The 18650-nt window shown below is 45.3% G+C and overlaps 1 protein-coding gene and 1 long non-coding RNA gene across 4 annotated transcripts; one reads left to right on the forward strand and one right to left on the reverse strand.

Moving 5' to 3' along the window:
* Window positions 1–245: 245 nt before the first annotated feature.
* Window positions 246–4485, reverse strand: LOC107321933 (zinc finger protein 239-like). Of its 2 annotated transcripts, XM_015879431.2 has the most exons (4): window positions 4421–4485; window positions 3229–3376; window positions 2806–2896; window positions 246–2024 (listed from the first exon to the last, which is right to left on the reverse strand). In XM_015879431.2, exons 3-4 carry the CDS (start codon window positions 2855–2857, stop codon window positions 1111–1113), a joined length of 966 nt encoding a protein of 321 aa, XP_015734917.1. In that variant the 5' UTR covers window positions 2858–2896; window positions 3229–3376; window positions 4421–4485; the 3' UTR covers window positions 246–1110. The 2 variants fall into 2 exon arrangements, with proteins under 2 accessions (XP_015734917.1, XP_015734906.1); XM_015879420.2 differs by lacking the exon at window positions 4421–4485 and having other exon boundaries at window positions 3229–3564.
* Window positions 4486–4544: 59 nt separating this feature from the next.
* Window positions 4545–18190, forward strand: LOC107321945. Of its 2 annotated transcripts, none has more exons than XR_001558727.2 (4): window positions 4545–6123; window positions 12469–12672; window positions 13571–13707; window positions 14414–18190. It is a non-coding gene; the product is annotated as an uncharacterized LOC107321945 (long non-coding RNA). The 2 variants fall into 2 exon arrangements; XR_001558728.2 differs by having other exon boundaries at window positions 4545–4776.
* The last annotated feature ends 460 nt before the right edge of the window (window positions 18191–18650 follow it).

An 18650-nucleotide genomic window follows, 5' to 3' on the forward strand; every position in this document is an offset into this window, starting at 1 on the left:
GCGGTGGTTGGAGCTAAATTTCCTTGTAAGGACAGACTCCCAGCAGTAGTATTTTCCTCCTCAAAGTGAGGATCTCTTCAGAGGTCACTTCATTCTGCTTTCTCGGAACTCTGCCTCCCCCGTATTCCTTAGAAAGTCATTACTAAAGAAGATGTCAAAACCACCTGCAAAAATTCATGGATATTCCAGAAATGAAGGTCATTCATCATCACCTCTTTGCAATCATTAATGACTCAAAGGCCATGTTAGAGTTAAAAACTTTTATGCAAGAAAAGCTGTTTAACATCGAATACAAAACCGGTTTGACATAGATTATTTTTTAAACACCGTCCTCGTTCTTTTCATCAGCTGTCAATGAAAGCTCACAATTAAAAAAACAAAGTCATCTGAAATACTTTTAACAGCCTTATGAAAACATTCATAAAGTGCCACCCACAAAAGCGCCTAAACCAGAATCTGTGAGAAATAACCTATTAGGATGTTAATTTACTTAACTGCTGCTGAGGACAAAGCTGTCAAACAGCAGCATCTGAGAAGCTGTCAGTTGAACAGCCATCCAACCCAGCAGAAATACAGCTCCACAGGCACGGCCCACGCAGAGGATGGCTGGGCCTGCAATATACGCTCATGGGCATCCAACTCTGTTGCAGGGGTTTGAAATAAATAGCTAACACCACCTAAACCCAAGAAAACTGACAAGTGGGAGATGTGGATTCTGAGGGGAGCGATCATGCTAAGCTATAGCCTTACAACAGGCAAAATCCAGGCAATTTATACAGGAAATGGATTTTAGGACAAAAATCACACCCCTCTAAGAATAGCAAAAGAAGGCACTGATCCTTGGAATGTCTCTGTGTTCCCTCCCGTGGTCTTGAACATACAATACAGTAAGCACATTTCTTTCCTCATTCTCGAACGAGGGGCTGAGAACAGCCAGCCCATGCAGTGAACCTGCACTAGTTCATTCAGTGCAGGCTGAGTGCCCAGGCAGCGCTCACAGACCCATTTACCCAGAGGGGCACAGGCTCTGAGGGCTCCATGCCCCCTGTTCACACCCCATACGAGGTGTCCAGCAGCACCAAGTCCATAGCCCATGGTCCACATGGCCAACTACCCTGTATGGTGCTTTTGGTGGCGCACCAGCTGGGGCTGGAAACGAAAGCTTGCTCCGCACTGGCTGCAGTGGTACGGTTGCTCGCCCGTGTGGATGCGGGTGTGCTTGATGAGGTTGGAGTTGCCACTGAAGCCCCGGCCGCACTGGCTGCATTTGTAAGGCTTCTCACCGGTGTGGGTACGAGTGTGGTTAATGAGGTCAGAGCTCTGCCCAAAGCGTTTGCCACACTGACCACAAGAGTAAGGCCGGACACCGTTGTGAACCTGCTGGTGCTGGAGGAGGTGGGAGTGTTGGCTGAAGCTTTTCCCACAGGCTGGGCACTTGTAGGGCCGCTCGCCTGTGTGCATACGCTGGTGTTTGATGCAGGTGGAGCTGTCACTGAAGCTCTTCCCACACTCAGAGCACTTATATGGTCTCTCTCCTGTGTGGATGCGCTGGTGGATGGTGAGGCTGGAACTGTTTTTGAAGCTCTTCCCACACTCTGCACAGCTGTAGGGTTTCTGGCCAGTATGGACCCGTCGGTGCTGGATGAGGTTGGAGCTCTGGCTGAAGCCCTTGCCACACTCCCCGCACAAGAACGGGCGCTCCCCAGTGTGCATTCGCTGGTGCTGGATGAGGTGGATGCTCCGGCTGAATCCCTTGCCACACTCGGAGCAGATGGTGGGCCGCTCTGCACCAGGGGCTCGCTGTGCGGCTCCTGCCACCCTTCTCTCTTGTCTTTTCACCAGGCTGATGGCAGAGCAAGGCAGCTTGGCCTCCTCTGCCTCCCTGTGGTCACCTCGCCATGCCTCTGTGGAACCACACTGACTTCCATGGCTGTTCTCCAGCTGTTCCTCTCCTCCTATGGAGGACAACAAGTCCTGCTGATCTGTGCTTGCAAAGTGATTCAGAAAGGGACTGATCTCAGCACCTGGAAAAAAATACGACTAATTGTAATTTTTGCTGGGAGATGAGCATGGCAGAGAACTGGTGAGTTCTTCTTCCAAAGAGTATGGTCTGCACTGTGTAGGAGAAGCAGTTACAGAGAAGGACTGTGTAAGGTCAACTGTTGATCACAGCCTGAACCTCTGATTAACCATCTGAGGCAACCAATGAGTCAGCTGCGGGAGCACAGGTAAAGGTAATTCAGCTGTGCTACTGGAAGGGGTGGAGCCCCTTGACTCCACCTCTCCTAGATCCCAATTAAGGGTTGACCACTGCTAGGGTAGCATCTCTTTCTGGAGATCACTCTTTTGTGGAGTTTTTGTGGTGTTCCTCTACATTGGTGAGCATCCATCTCAGCCAGAGGCTTCAGCACTAGTGAGTCTTTTTTTAAGATACCTTCTGGCTATCCATTTACTCTGTAATTACAGCTATACTTGTATTATTCCAACTATACAGACTGGGAACAAAAATAAAACTAGCTGTGAGAATGAGACCTCATCACGGGACCCGGAGCCAATGTGCCACAAAAAGCAGAGCCAAGGGCAGTGCAATCAACCCTTCCTTGCCCCCAGGAAACTGTCATGTTCTGTCTTCTTAATATGCTGTCTTTCATACATATTCTTAATAGCACACTGACAGGGCCACAGTGATAGGGAAAGAGATGGTCTCAAATTAAGCTGGATGAGAAAAAGTAGTTTGAAGAACACTGCAGGAGCTCAGATTGCTTTTTGCTTTCTCTAAACTTATAAACTCATCTTATTTCTTACCCATGCATATCTCCTTTGAGGCCTCATGATCCTGATCTTCTCCTTGGTCCATCTGGGCAGGTTATGTCAGGTTCACCAATCAGGAATCCTCCTTACAAAAGCAAACAAAATAATCTTAGTTGAATACTCAGCAATAGCATTGTGTCATTTCAGGCTGTCCTGAGCCAACATATGTTAGGTTGCTTTCAGGAGCCTTATAGCTCTCAGAACTTTGCTGGTACTGAGAATCTCTGCTGCAGCAGATTGATGGTAGGAGCCAAACCAGCTGCCGACATGCTGCAATGTGTACCAGATGGCCTGTTCCACCTGAAAGCAGGAGACTGATGTCACCAACAGAGGAGATGGTCTTCAAGAACCAACAACTCCTTGTCTTTACCTCAGCTGTTTGCTGACAGCTCTTTATTTTCTCTCCTGACCACTCACCTCCATAGCTGTCCTGTGGCTGTGTCAGGCTGTGGGAGTCATCCCAGTGTTGAGCTCCATCTCTCAAGCTCCCTGGGGTCCTGCAGTTTGCTCCTGTAATGCTGTTGCTGGCTGAGCGTTCTCTGCATGTTCACCCTCAGACAGAAAGCTGCCATTCAGAGCAAGGTGTGAATCTCCCATGCCGGAAGGGACCCACAAGGATTACTGAGACTAACTCTGGACTCTGCACATGACCACCCAAAATCTAAACCTTATCACACAGAATCACAGAATGACCCGGGTTGGAAGGGACCTCAAGGATCATGTAGTTCCAACCCCCCTGCCTGGCAGGGCCACCAAACATACACCTTTACTAGATCAGGTTGCCCAGGGCCCCGTCCAACCTGGTCTTGAACACCTCCAAGGACGGGGCATCCACAACCTCCCTGGGCAGCCTGTTCCAGGGCCTAACCACTCTCCTAGTGAAGAACTTCCCCCTAACATCCAACCTAAATCTTCCCTCTTTCAACTTAAAACCATTTCCCCTAGTCCTGCTATTATCAGCCCTTTCAAAGAGTTTACTCCCCTCCTGGGAGTAAGTTCCCTTCAGGTATTGAAAGGCTGCAATGAGGTCACCCCGCAACCTTCTCTTCTCTAGGCTGAACAAACCCAACTCCCTCAGCCTGTCCTCATAGGGGGACCTGATGGCTGACTATGTCTGACAGCGGTGCTCCCTGGACTCCTGCACGTGGAGCTGTGTCCTCCACACTGAGCAGTCATCCCATGCCCGCCTGTTCCTGATATACAGCACTAGTCAGTGATGCCCTCCCTAAAGCACAGACTGATGTGCTGGGACAGGCAGGAGATGGGGTGGTCAGAGGGCACTGCCACGGCACCCAAACAGGGGTGAGAAGCGAGAGACGTGGAGCTCTGGGAAACCGGGGCAGCGTGTGAAGCTGCCTGTGCATAACACAGATCGGAAAGTGGGCAAGGAGATGCTTTTTCCTGCGGCAGGTGGAAAGCGATGGGACGGGGGGAACGCAGGGACAGCGGAGACAGGAGTACAAAAAGGGCAGCCGTCCCTCCCCTCCTCCTTTCTGCCTCTTTCCTCCACGGTGCCGACAGACAAAGGCTCAGCCGAAGCTTCCAACGCGGGCTGCCCCCTCCAGGCCCCGCACCTCACAGCCCTCCAGGTCCCCCGCCCAGCTCCTACCTGCAGGGCGCCTCTGCCGCCCGGCGCCGCCACGCTTCCTGCTCCGCGGGCAAAGGGCGCTTCCGGGGCGGGGAGGGAGGGAGAGAGGAGGTCGTGATTGGAGATGAGGGAAACGGGATGAGTGGGAGGGGGTTGTCCTCGAACACCTCCAGGGATTCAGGGTCAGGTTGGATGGGGCCCTGGGCAACCTCATCTAGTAAACATGGAAGTTTGGTGGCCCTGCCAGGCAGGGGGTTGGAGCTTCATGATCCTCGAGGTCCCTTCCAACCCGGGTCATTCTGTGATTCTGTGATTGGAGCTTTAGAATGGATGTTAGGCTCAGAAGGAGTGGTGAGGTGTTGGAATTGGCTGCCCAGGTAGGCAATGGAGTCCCTGGAGGTGTTCAAGAATCATGGAGATGTGGCACTGAGGGATACAGTTTAGTGGGCAGGGTGGGGATGAGCTGATGGTTAGACCAGGTGATAGTAGTGGTCTTTAATAACCTAATGATTCTGTATCCCCATCTGTCTGTAAAGTAGTATGACCGTCAGGCATGTTGGTACATCCTTGTCATGTTTGCAGCGCAGCACGTCTGCTTAGAAATGTGGAAGGCAGAAGATCAATATGTTTACAGTCAGAGTACAAATGTATAGAGAAGAAAGAAAGAGGAAAGTATCCTGTGCATGAAACTATAGTACTGGCTGTGGCTTAAATACTGATATGAGGGAACACTAGGCTCAGGCATCAAACTGCTGTCCAGCATTAGTGAAGGCAACCATGGAATTCATTTCCAAATACAATGCTGAGAAGAAGGTGATTGGAAACCCTTGGTTTCAATCTACCATGACAAATCCCATCTAACTACCATGATTGCCTACTATCTAGACGTGACTGGTGGTGTGGCCAACAAATACCATATAAGTGGTATCAGCAGAGCAGCTTTACTGTTTGGTAAAGCTTCATTTGGCTGATGATGTGGAAGCACCCTTTTGTTGCTGTTGTGTTGACAAAGCTGATATACCGGTTTTTAAAGGTTCCATGCATTTAGGGTTAAACATATTTGTTTGTTTGTTTGTCTTTAAAACAACCTAAGCAGCTGCGGTGACCAAAGGTGTGTGTCTAATGAAGAGTTTGTTGGAGCAAAGCAATGAAAATCTGATGAGGTTTACAGTCAATAAGGAGAAACGCTGCACAGGGGAGTAATTAAGTTTCCACTTTGCTGTTCGTTTTAGCCTCTCAGCTTTACCATTCTCTTGGTGTTGTGGTGCCTGAATGAATGTCCTATCTACCCAACAGTCTTAATGGTAATTACTTTACCTTTAGCTCAGCTGCCATCTGAATAGAAGGGAGGAAGCTTTAAAGACGTTTGAGTGATTGCGGCTGCCCACTGAAGATTGTTTCTTAAACTTAGGTATTGATCGACCATTTTCACTTGAAAGAGCAGAGTAATATATTAATCACTCAAGTGTTCACCTTTGCTCTGCACAATAGCAGCAAAGCTCAACAAAAAAAAAACCCACATCACCCAAACAAAAAAATCCCAGTGAAAACAGGTTGGGAAACTACATTGAGGAGTCTCTCAATCGACATGAGATTCTACGTATGCCATCTGCAGGAGATATTCAGTTTACATAGTCTGCAAATTAAGCAGCTGAGATCGTTTGATAGACTCACCATTCCTAGAGGTGTTCAAGAGCCGTGTGGATGTGGCACTGAGGGACATGGTGAGTGGGCATGGTAGGGGTGGGCTGGTGGTTGGGCTGGGTGATCTTAGTGGTCTTTTCCAACCTTAATGATACAAGGATTTCACATCGCTTTGCAGCCTATTTCCCTGTTCCACAGGAATGGGACATTCTCTTTCATGAGGTGATAGCAGGCAATGTTTGTTGGTGGTAGCAAACTGCTTTCCAAGAGTTCATCTAATCATTTTAATCCATCTCATGGATGTGGCAAGTTCTGTGCTCTTTTGTTTTTGGCTTTCCCTTAATGCCTGCAACTAAAGTGTGAGGAGTAGTTTATGTCTCTCCACCCTCCGATATCTAAGAATAACTGAACATTTTCAAGGAACTGTTACGCAAGACTTCTTATCCAAGGAAAGAAACAACAGATGCAGGGGGTGTGTTGGGGCATAGGTTAAGTATGTAGAAAACCTTCCAAAAAAACCCATATTGAGCAGCTGAAGTGAGATGAACAGATATCCACTCATTTCCCAGCAGTTTTTAAGGAGGTCATGTTGTACTGCTGATGTACTCCTGTGCTTGGAGGGCAATCGGGCACTCAGAAGCATTGGGAAGGCAGCTGGGATGCATCAAGTAAAACATCTTGTACAGCAGTGAGAGAATTGAAGGGGAACCACCAGTGCAGCAGCTTATCACTTAGGCTTGTATTTCAGCAGGGCAAAGCTGCAAATTGTTTGTACAGCTGTCACCTTGCTTTGCTAATTTTATTGTTTTTCCAGCTATATAAATGTTCCAGGGTGTGCTGAGAATTTTGCTTTCAAATATCTGGAGAATAACATATCTGTGTACTGGAGGGGGCAGCCTTTCCCTGTTTCTTCCCTCAGGCGGCCTCTTGTTGAATAACTTCAGTGTCAGTGATGGCTGATCCAGAAATTGAACGATATTAACATGGTTATTTGTTTAAATGTGCATTCTGTAGCCTTCATCAGGGTAATTGTGTCCTGCAGAGTTAAAGATAGCAGCCCCAGGTCCCAAGGCAGCTTAATTTCAATTGGAACCGACTGGTTGACAGGGTACAAGTGAATCTGTGTACCTGCAATTGCATACATGTGCCTTATCTGCCCGAAGGTAATGATATGCAAATAACTTGGGCTTCAGTGGCCTGTGGGTGCTGAGACGCAGTGATTCACAAAGGAGACTATCAGCAGTTCAGGTGGTGATGAGAAAACTGGCATCTAGTGCTTGGGGAAGGCTGTATATAAGGCTGTTAGAGGCAGGCTGGAGTCACTCAGCTGGTTTCCTAGATGCCTTTTCTAATTACAGTGATTGCCTGAGGGCCAACCAAGCCAGAGGGAGCTCACAACCAAAACTGAAGTAGGGCTGCACGTGGATACATGCACATATGCTTGTGTATGCACACTTCATCTTAGTGTGAGAATTATGATGTGCATGCTGAAGTTTACAGGGTTAGTGTGACTAAGGATGCAAGTCAACACCTTTCCACTTTGAACCTGGTGAATGAATTCATTAAGCCCCGCTGCCTTTTTGGGTTGTGTAAAGATTCAGCCAATTACTGACTGCCTGACTGAAGTGTTGCCCTTTCATCTAACAAGGGACATCACAGTTTAGTGTGTCGGGAAGGAAGGAAGAGGAAGTTTGCAATTACCAGTAAATGTGCAGTAGGGTGAATGGGTGCCTTTCGGGCCTACATGGCATGTGGAGCTCATTAAGCTGACCTGGGTGTAGATTACCATACCCAAATTGGGGAGGATGCTACTGAAGCAGCACAGTTCTTCTTCATCATGGTTAAAGAGGGTAACTGTTGGTGTGGCTGCTCTGCCCCAGAGGTCTTTTGTAGTCAAAAGATGTTAGCTTTATATGGTACTGACAGACTCTGGCTACTTCTCTGGATTTATTAGATCACCTTGTTCATTTATATGATCTCCTTGGTGCAGTACTGTTTAGACTTCTTGTATCTGATGGCTTTCTGTGTTTACTTCTTGTTGTTGGTTTGAATATTTTCCTGTTGAAAGAAGCCAGTTTGTGGGTTTTATCCTTTTCTTTTGAATGCACCATCATAAATTCTTAGTCTTCAGAACACTGTAGTGTCCACACTGTGTGTACTTATTGAAACAAGGCAGTAAAGATCACCCACAAAGATATATTTCACGATCAGACACATCCAGTGAAGGCAGCAATGAAACTTATACTCTGATCAAGTTTACACGCCAGAGCTGCTTGTCCTGTTGATTACCTGCAGAGCAGCAATCTTTTTTTAGTCATGCTGTGGTCTTTAGGGCAGTTGCATTTGTTTCTCATTTTCTATATGAGCGCACCATGTAAGCAGTTATTTTGGGTTGTCAGTGCAGGTTAGCTGACATACATTTCATCTTATGGCTCTTGGATATGTGCACTTCTATGTCTCTGTACTTGGACATGAGGTATTGCTTGATAAGCAGAGAGTGGTGACCTGCTTTCCTCACTACATATCCTGTCCATTTAATCGTTCCTCCTGGGTCTCAGCTCTGCTCTAATGGTGGTTTTGCTTCTTTCTTGTAGAAGTGAAGACAAACATTTTTGGGGCAATTAAGAGACAATGAAGATAAGTTCAATTGACAGTTTATGGCACAGATTGCAGTCTCGGTGCTGTGAGTGGCAAATTCACCCAAATTTATAGGATGAGAAATCAGACTTTTTGAACCTCAGATATAAATGTATTTTTTGAGCTGACTGCTGAGGTGACAGATACATTAGAACCACAGACCTCTCTTGAGCCTTGCAGGAGTTTGGTCTCGCTTGTGTTCCTTTGGCCTATCAAGAAGCACTTTGCGTTGTCTCCCATGGGTTGTTTTATTGGTGTCATGTATGCTTTGAAAAACTAGAAGCTGAATGGTTGTGTGGCAATATTTTGGTGCTGCACTATTTTACACGAACAGTTTACTTTGGGGAACTTTCACTATGGCAGATGACTGTGATATAACTCTTTATGGTAAACACTTTCACGCTTCTGGTTATAAAACTGTGCACTTGTTGTGGTTTAATCTGGCTGGTAGCTAAGCACCACACAGCTGCTTGCTCACTTTGCACCCAGTGGGAATTGGGGGAAAGAAGTAAAACTTGTGGGTTGAGATAGTTTGACGTGAAAGAAAAGGGAAAAGGAAAAGAAAAAAAGAATACTCAAAACAAGTGATGCATAACAGAATCACTCAGCACTGATGCCCAGCTCAGTCCCGGAGTCAGCGGCAGACACGCAGCCAAGACCCCCAGCTCTTATTGCTGAGCGTGATGCTGTATGGCATGGGATGGGACATCCCTTTCTCAATTGGATCAGCTGCCCTTGCTGTGTCCCCTCCCAGCTCCCTGTGCACCTCTAGCACCACAGTATTTTTGCAGAAGACCAGAGGAGCAGTTGTGCAGATGCACAAGTCCATCACCAGCCAGTCTTCGTTTGTTGACCTTCAGGTCATGCTTTACTCTCAAGTTCTGCACGCAGTAGCAAGAGCAAATGTATTTCTGATGGATTTATTTTTTCCTATGTAAAGCAGTCTGATGGTGCTAACTTCAGTGCTAACAGTTGTGTCATGATGAAAAAAGGGATGCTCACCCACAAGTTCATAGCTGCTACACCTTTGATGCAGTGGTTGAAGCCACAAAGTATGTCTTACAAATTAAGAAAAGCTATTTTGTGTGCCTGAGAATTTTATGTAGAGTTAGCAGTTAGTGTGAAAGCATCCTTTAAGTATTTCTGCTCACCTACCTCAAGACACAACATTCACTGATAAGACCTAGGTAAGTGGGGCTTAGTGATTTCTTGGTCATTAGGCCCATGAAATGGGCATCATAGTAAAGGAAGGATCCTGTTTGGATTGTTATCTTTTTTCACCTTCCAGACTGCACTGTGTGCACTTGTTATTCCTGAAGGTAAGAAAATTTGTTCACTTAATTCCTAATTCCGTAGCAGCAGTGTGCTTCTACATTAAAATGGGATTTAAAACGATGTGGGTGTGTTCACAGGGATGCTTACATTGTCATATCATAGAGTCATGGAATGTCCTGGGTTGAAAATGACCACAGTGCTCATCCAATTTCAACCCCCTGCTATGTGCAGGGTCGCCAACCACAAGACCAGGCTGCCCAGAGCCACATCCAGCCTGGCCTTGAATGCCTGCAGGGATGGGGCATCCACAGCCTCCTTGGGCAGCCTGTTCCAGTGCGTCACCACCCTCTGAGTGGTTACATTATGATAAATAGGATATGTGTTCATTGCTGGCATCTTCTGCCTGTTTGTTCTTGAGTTCATGTATTAACCTCATGAGACTGCTTTTTTCTATTTTTTTCTATTGGCTTTAGCTTTATGTTGACTGATTTGAGAGTTTTGGGATGAAAGAGTTAAGTACTCTTAACAAGTTAAGTAATCTTTGCTTGTTGGGGCAAAACAATCGCAGAATTGCACAGGAGCAATTGTCATTATTAGAAGCAAGAAATTATTATTAACATGGGAGTTATTTTCATTCAGACATTGAGACCATAGTGATTTTATAACTCGGACATGCTGAATTCAACTTATGACAAAAGACGCAGGATTTATTGTTTCCATATAGCTCCTGATGGAAATGACAAGATGTGGTTCTGCAAGAAAACTGTTCAAACTTAGTCTTTTGAGTTTTGTCAGTGTTGAAGACAATCTTGTAGATGTGTCCCTAGGTGTTAATACGTATGACAGATGCTGATTCATAATACACTCTTGTTGTGTCTTGTTAACTCCCAGTAGAATACCACTGTCTTAAATCAAATCCAAGTAAACTGCTTCCTCAGCACAACAAGGAAATGGACCTTCTTATGATTCTTAGGGAACCGTTCAGGGACTCTATTCATTATCTGCCTTTCTCTTAAGAGTAAGCTCTGTTGGCATGCAAGTACCAAGCAGATAACTTCTATTCTCTGAGTGTGGCTGTGTGGTTTGTATGATTCAAGACTAAATGTGTGGCTTGTCTGGGAGCAGCAGAGCAAGGAGATGCACTTCTATGGAAAACACCATTTAGATGGTGCATGCTACTCTAGCAGGTTTCTTTTTCCAGAGTCTGTGTTCAAAGGCTTCTAATTTCAACAAAATGAGGAGACATGACTGATTCCTTTCCCCCTGAGACAAACCTTGCTTACGGTTTCCTTGCCAGCATGTATGGAGTAAAATAGAAATATAGGAAATCCAAGTAAAACTCCAAACTGGGACAGGATTCAAGCAAGGTTGATGTTCCTGTGGTTTACCTAATGTTTGACTACATTTCAGAATACAATTTCAAGCTCGTACGTAACAATTTATTCATAGGGAAAGACTTTGCTCTCCGGGTACCTTTTACCCATGCAGAGGTAGAGCTCAGTGTGAACTATGTAGTGTGTAGCCTCCCAGGCATGTTTTGCAGCCAACCCAAAGCTCTGTGCCACTACAATGTCCTGGTATTTTACTACTAACCTTTCTTTATTGCAGGTCCACGTGACCTTCAATAAGGAGCTGAGACTGTAATGGAGATGTAAAATACGAAGTGGCTACCCTTGATTTATTTGTCTTGTGCCAGATGTGTAATCATATAGTTAACAGATGAATGAAACAGAGACTACCTGATGTAAACCTTCCTGAATAAAGCTGGGCATTCTTTTGCCAGCTTCACTACTTCAGCTGAAGACCGAGGGTGGCCAAAAGTGCCATTTATACTTTGTGTTACTCCAGTGCATGCTGGAAATATTGTCATCTGTGACTGGGAGGCAGTAAATTCTTTATCTGTATCTTTAAGTGCTTGCTGGTTTGGATATGTCAGAGGGACTTTCTTGTAAATTTGAGTTTATGACCATCTCCAAAATGAGAAATTATTCACTTGTACATCTGCAGCGGTTCCTGCGGTGGGGAAAGTGGGTAGCTTTTAATTAGATGCTGCCTATGATTGTGGTTTTGTTCTGTATTTCAGCTTGAGTTCAACCAGTTTTACTTCAGTGTAACCTTTTTTTTTTTAGTTTGGTTAAAATTAGCCTTTCTACTGACCAAGCTGAGTGGGGTTCATTTGAGGTGGAAATGATCAGTGGAAAAAAAATAAGAAGAAAGAAAAAGACTTTTCTTGCTTGCTGCTTTCCCTTCATTTAACACCATCTTGTCTTTATAGGCCAATGCAGACCTGGGCAGTGACACGTTAGGTCCCATATGAAATGACAGGAGCCTGCATGCACTTCCCTGGAACCAGAGGTTGTGCAGCAGTGGTGCTTACAAGGGTTTTGTTGCCTGAAGGTGATACTTGGACTACTGTTTCTGACTCCAGATGTGTGTACTTCTAGTCACTGTGCTTTACAAAGCCTACAGTGCTTTGGTCAAAGTGGAGCTGCTTTGTTTTTGTGTTTTTTCAGGCTCTGAGCCATCACTGATGTTCCTTTTGGACTATGATGTAGAAACCAAAACAGAGTGATACAGGGAGACCTGCAAGTTTAACTGAGGCATATTGCAACAATAAATGCCTACTGTATGAATAATGCTTACGAGCTATTCTTATTACTACACCTTGCACATATCTCAGTTGATACAGCATTTTCAGAAGTGTGGACACAGGACAGGTAAGAAACACTTTTCAACACTTAAGTAGCTTGTTTAAATAGCAGTTTATGTGTAGATCTAGGTCTTTGGATTTCAGGATATATCTGACTTCAGTTTTTACTATGAATTCAGTCAAGGCCAGCCATACTGCAACTTCATGTTGCTGTCAGGTAACAATTGGGCTGAAAACAATTTAACCTTCCTAAGTCCATGACAATTTTGTATGGTATGGATGAAGCTGAGTGCTTCCCCATTTGCTTGGAGGCCTGTGTGAGGCTTTAATCTAAATTGAAGATCTTTTGGTTTGTTAGTTCTGAATAGCTTACCTTCAAATGGAAGCAAGATGGGACTGAGGATCTCCTTTCCCTGCAGCAGTCATAGAGCAGTTATGATTGGAAAAGACCTCTAAGAACACCCAGTCCAACCATCATCACCAGTGTGCCCATAAAACATGTCCCTCAGTGCCACATCTACCCTTTTCAACACATAATGATAGGAGAAAGTGGGTTTGCACAGTGTGGAGGATGAAAGATGGTGGCCTTCTGACAAGATGCTGTTATTGCCTGGGGGTGTTTTGCAAAGTTTGTTCAGCACACAGATAATGAAGGCAAAAGACAGTTTGTCTCATGTGGTAGGAAGGAGTAGATATTTGGAAGGCTTAAACAGTAAACAGAGGTAAGGAAGGCTCTTGGAAAAGAGGAGTGTGTACTTGAGATTGAAGAGGGTGCATGAAGAGACTGTAGAAATATAAGATCAGTGAGTAGCTTTTATGTCCTCCTGGGCATTACTTTTCTCTAGTAAGTGATAAGCTGTAGGCAATTGAGCTAAATGAAGAGTAGGATTCTTTTCACTGCTCCCTGCAAATATTTCAAGTATATTTATCTGCTTTTTTACTTGTATTGGCTTAAATCTGGATAGGAGGAACAAACTTGCAGCTTGCAAGCTTGAGACTAACAGATGATGATCTTGAGCATGACTGGAATGAGACGTCCTCCTTCAGTATATGTCACCATGTGGTTTTCTATTGGTTACAAAGAGCAAGCTGAGAGCACAAGGTATGATTGACTTAATCATACTGAGTATTGCGGACAGATATGATTCATGGGCTGCTTTTCTGCTTAGTTTTGTAGCTGTAGTAAGTGGTGGAGGTAGTGGGTACAGGGAAGTGAAACTTGGATGTTCTCTTTGAGAGGCACAGCTGAGACCAAGGTTTCAACTTAATTATTTTTCTTATAGTTTATCTCACAAATATGAAACAATTCTAGAAATATGGCTTCACCTAGAAAGCACAGACATTTTTTTTACTATCTGCTCTGAACAAGCTATTTCCTGCTTAACCCAGATCCTCAGAATGGCTTCTGGTGACATATTGTTCCACAGGGCAGATTCTGGTCCCTGATCATACGTGAGTCCCTTGACTGATGACTTCTCTGGCAGTAGTGAATTCAATAGCCAGTGCCTGAGAACATGTTGAACTACTAAGAGAACACTTTGCAGGGGGAATTGTAAGGATATCCAGGTGAAAATGCTGTAACTATTCGGGAGTGTTTCCTAAGCCACTTCCTTTGCATGAACTCTGATCCACAAGTTAGTGTTTTTCCTTTATTCTGCTATAAAAACGTCCACTGCTGCCTCAGAAGTAGCTGAAGAAGTAAGACTGCCTAATGCATGGCTTTCAGAAGCCAGGCCAGGGGCTGACATCTGAACTCATCTGTTGTTATCTCCACTCTGTTTTCAACCAACTGTTTCTTCTCCTTTCAGAAAACAATGAGAACCTTTGCATGCAAGGACTGCATGGTACAAACTCTGCTGAGCAAAATAATGATTTGCTGAACAACAGCCAAGAGACTAACCCAGCAACAGCTGACATTGATATGTCTTGTCTCCACATTTCAAGGTAATCAGAAGCAAACACAAGGAAACTAACTAAAAGCAATACTATATTCAAGCAGCAAAGAAGAAGAGTGTTAGCAGAATTTCCCATTAACTTGTACAGTGGATTGGAAGCAACACTCAGGCTGGGGCAAGGGAAGTACTGCTGCCCATGCAAAGCAGTTAGCCTGGGCTCAGGGGAGTGTTTGGGCAACTCTCCCCCATGCTGTGGTCAGGGGCTGCTCTGCCAGTGGAATTGAAAACTAGGCCCAAGTTACTGGTGTGCAGAGCTGTGGCCAGCCCTATCCAAAATGCTTGGGTGTCTTTGCTCAGCACTACTGGTAGATGTGAAGCTACCAGAAGCTCTTCTCCCACCAACACAGCATAAAGGAGAAGATGAGCCAGAGGAAGTTCCATTTGTTGCCTCAGGTGTGAATGGGTTTTTCCAGGTCCCTGTGTATCATTGCCAGGTGTAAGAAAATCTGGAGGCAAGGTCCATGCCATTGAAAAGCAGAGGCACTAACTGAGCCTGAGTTTGAGGGGAATAGACACTGAGGATGGCAGCAGTGTCTTTGTGTCCCAACACAGATGGGCAGTGCTTGTGGGTGCCCTCATGTCCATTGCAGGTCCATCCACATCCCTCCTCAGGACATAGGATAAAGGCCTGAACCTGGGGAGCTGTGAGCAGAGCTCGCTGTGCACAGGCATTGTGCTCCTTTACCTATGTTGCAGTGTTGTTGGCGTTAAGATTTCTACTCAACTGATGTTTCCTTCCCGGTGGCAGAGCTCAGAGGTAGAAAAGCTGTAAAGCCTCCTCCTTCAGTTAATGAATTGTGTGGTGCTCCCAAAGCTTTGAGAAGAACATCCATCCAGAATTTGAGCCCTACAGGCCTTCAGGACATGCGGACTGTGTTCCACCACGTTTTGATTATCCCACACCCCTACAGTCTGACTGTGCTGCAGAGTTTGATGATTGCTGTCTACTTGGGTATGACAACTTGACAGATGAAGGCCATGCTATTACACCATGTGACTCCAAGATGCAAAGTGTCCTGGAAATGCAGTGGAGGACTTGAGTCCATTCAGTATCATTCAGAAGGGGACACGCATAGAACAAGTCTGGACATTCAAGTTATTAGATTTACCAGAAACTGTGTTGGCAGCATTGGGCAGAGATTTGTATTCTTTCCTTCTCTCTCATCTGGCTTTGAGCTCACCTTGTAATTCTGCTGTTGTTCAGGGAAACCTGGTTTTTCTTGTTTGCTTTGAAGAATTGGCTGAAAGTCTGAAGAGAAATCTCTCAGGAGATTCGTTTGTTTTCCAGGGGTGATGCCTTTCTCTACCCTTTGTGTTTCTGAAGGTCATTCAGGAGGACCCATTCAGAATCCTCTAGAAAACAGATGTGTTAATTAACTAGGAGTTCAGTCACTGCATCTTATGCTAAGAGCTGTCTTCTCTGTGCCTATCTCATGCGGTCCATGCACCTGTGTGGATGGATGGGGAAAAGGGTGAACACCTTAAAAGCTTGATGGACGTGAGCTTGCTTAAGCCTTCAGATAATGCATACCATTAAGAAAGCTGCAGTTTAGGCATGATTTTGATACTGGTGTTTAGTTAGAAGAATATACCACCAAGGTAGAGTCAGTTTGCACTATACATGGGAAGCATACTCTACCACTGATGATGCAGCAGTTTTTGCTGAGGAACTGCAATTGGGATAACAGCCTGTCTTTAAAACCCTTACCCTTCGTACTGTGTTCAGAAAGGAGAGGTTAGATATTTTTTTGAAGGGAATCACCTGCTAGCCCACATTCAGACTTATCACAGCAAACACCTGGTGTGAAGGCAAAACTCTTCAGTCCACAGTGTGAGCTTGTGAGTATTCATGGTGTAAAATTAAATTCCTAATGGGTGCTTGTAAGGAGAGATGAAAAAGCTGCTTACTTGCCAGAATCCACTGAATAGTGCCTTAGACTCACTAAGAAGCATCATAATTTGGTGACAACGAATGACATTTCTGGAGATGCCCAGTCTGACATCTTTTTTGGGAAAAAATATGATGATCTGATGATGACAAAGTGTCTGAAACCAGAGCGAGAGAGCTAAAATGCTACTAAAGTTTTGAGCCAGAGGATGGATGAATGAAGAGCTCATTCCAAATGGGCAGTGCACTTGGAGTTTCCTCCTGCCTGCAGGGAAAAAGCTCAGTCACACTGGCAAACACCTAACTGCTTTTTCAGCAAGGCTTCAGTTTGCAGTGTGGACTACAGGGGCTGTGCCACCTGCTATATGAGCTGGATGGCTTTGTGTTGCAAAGAAACAGATGCAGGTATCTGCTGTTAAGCTACAGCAGATGTGGGCATGCGGTGCTGGTGAGGGAAGGAGTGGCAACTGGGGCTGTAGACCTGAGAGCTGAAATTTCCCAGCTTCCTTGTGTCACTACCCTTCCTTCTTAAACACTGGTTTTATGTGCCTTTAAATGGTCTCCTACGCAGATGTAGTTCTCCACAAGATAACTGGAATAATATCCTTGAAGATACCCTATTTTGTCTAGTTGAGATACTTGCTACAGCTTCCAGATGTATTGCTTATCTCTGATAAATGTCATTTCTAACCACCAGGCTTCTACAATAACTGCAACATCCTCAAAATGTGGGCTGAAATCCCAGACAGTAACCAGTCACTGGAAACTAAGTGGAGACCAAATGTCCCTAGAAAACCAGTGTCCTCACATGGACAGCGTGAGGAGGACACCTCCCCAGACAACCACCGACTCCTGCAAAAGCACAGAGGATTCAGATTTGTTTGCTTAACCTTTTAACCACAGTAATCTCCTGAATATGTAATGGATAGGTGTGCCCTATGTAGTCAATAGTATATTGAGAACTGCTGGGTTATAAATAGTGGAGATAACTCAGATCTGCTTGATTTGTGGAGATAACTCACCTTAAGTCCTGTGCAGAAATAAAGCAATATTTCCCCTCTAATCACTTGTCTGTGTACCTTGCCCTGTGCTGCCTGGGCACCACCGGTAACTGTGAAACCAGGTGCCCAGCCAGGTAGCAGTAGGCCTTTGGTTCTAGAATGTTCTAGGCTACTTTATGATGGGCTTGGTCAAAATAGGGGGCAGGGTCTCTCTCCCCTATATAAGGGTACCTGACCAGGGGTACAGATGGGCTGGGTGGGAAATGAAGGGAGGTTGGAGGTAGAGGGATCTGAAAGCCATGCTACTGCTATTACCTGTTACAGAAGGACACCCTGGTGATATGTTGGGATGCTTAAAGAAGTACGCATCCCTGTTGAATCCTTTTGAGTGTTGTACTCTCATAATGAAGCATTGCTTTGTTGCTCTGATAGGTGGTGACATATCCAGCACTGCCTGGAGTGTGGTGATGAGTGCCATGTCACCACAAGACTTGCTTGTCAAGGCCCAGGGTAGTATTATGGGCAGTGGCATGTGGTATAGGACATGTTTCCAGCCACCCAATAGTTCCTTTCTCCATTGTAAGCACGTGGCATTTGCAATTTTGAGTTTGCAGTTCTGCAGCTGACAGATCATGGATGGATGGGAATCAGGGAATCTCAAATGGTACAACATTACCACTGGTACATCTGTGTGGTACTGATCAGCACCTGCTGTTCTTTTGCTCTTAGCAGTCCCCCAACAGAAAGGTCCTTTGAGAGGCTGGGCTAAGTAGACAGTTGCCTAATGTTCTCCATCTCCAAGGCAGCTGTACCAAAAACCTACTGGTACTCTTTTAGTCCTTGAAGTACTCTCTCCTGAGGTAATTATACCAAGGATGCTCAGAGCCTCTGGACTGGTCACAATGGGGTGCTTTTGCTACTCATTGTCAGTCAGGCTCAATTCAGCCTCCACTGAATTCACACAGCCCAATAAGCCCAACTGTCCCTTTCCTCCACCTGACTGGAGGCAGGGCCTGTCTAGTTCTGTTAATTGCATTCATCACTCGTGATTGCAAACCAAAAGGCTGGTTATCAAACTCAGAAATAAGATCAGACCATCTTCTCTGTTTGGAGAACTGCCCACTGGAAACTGGAGCAGCCATTTTCCTGGAAGAACTCCCTTTTGTGATTGTTTTCCCTTGCAACTCACAAATCTGTCCCC

The sequence above is a fragment of the Coturnix japonica genome, chromosome 1 (assembly GCF_001577835.2).
Source record: "Coturnix japonica isolate 7356 chromosome 1, Coturnix japonica 2.1, whole genome shotgun sequence".
NCBI lineage: Eukaryota > Metazoa > Chordata > Aves > Galliformes > Phasianidae > Coturnix > Coturnix japonica.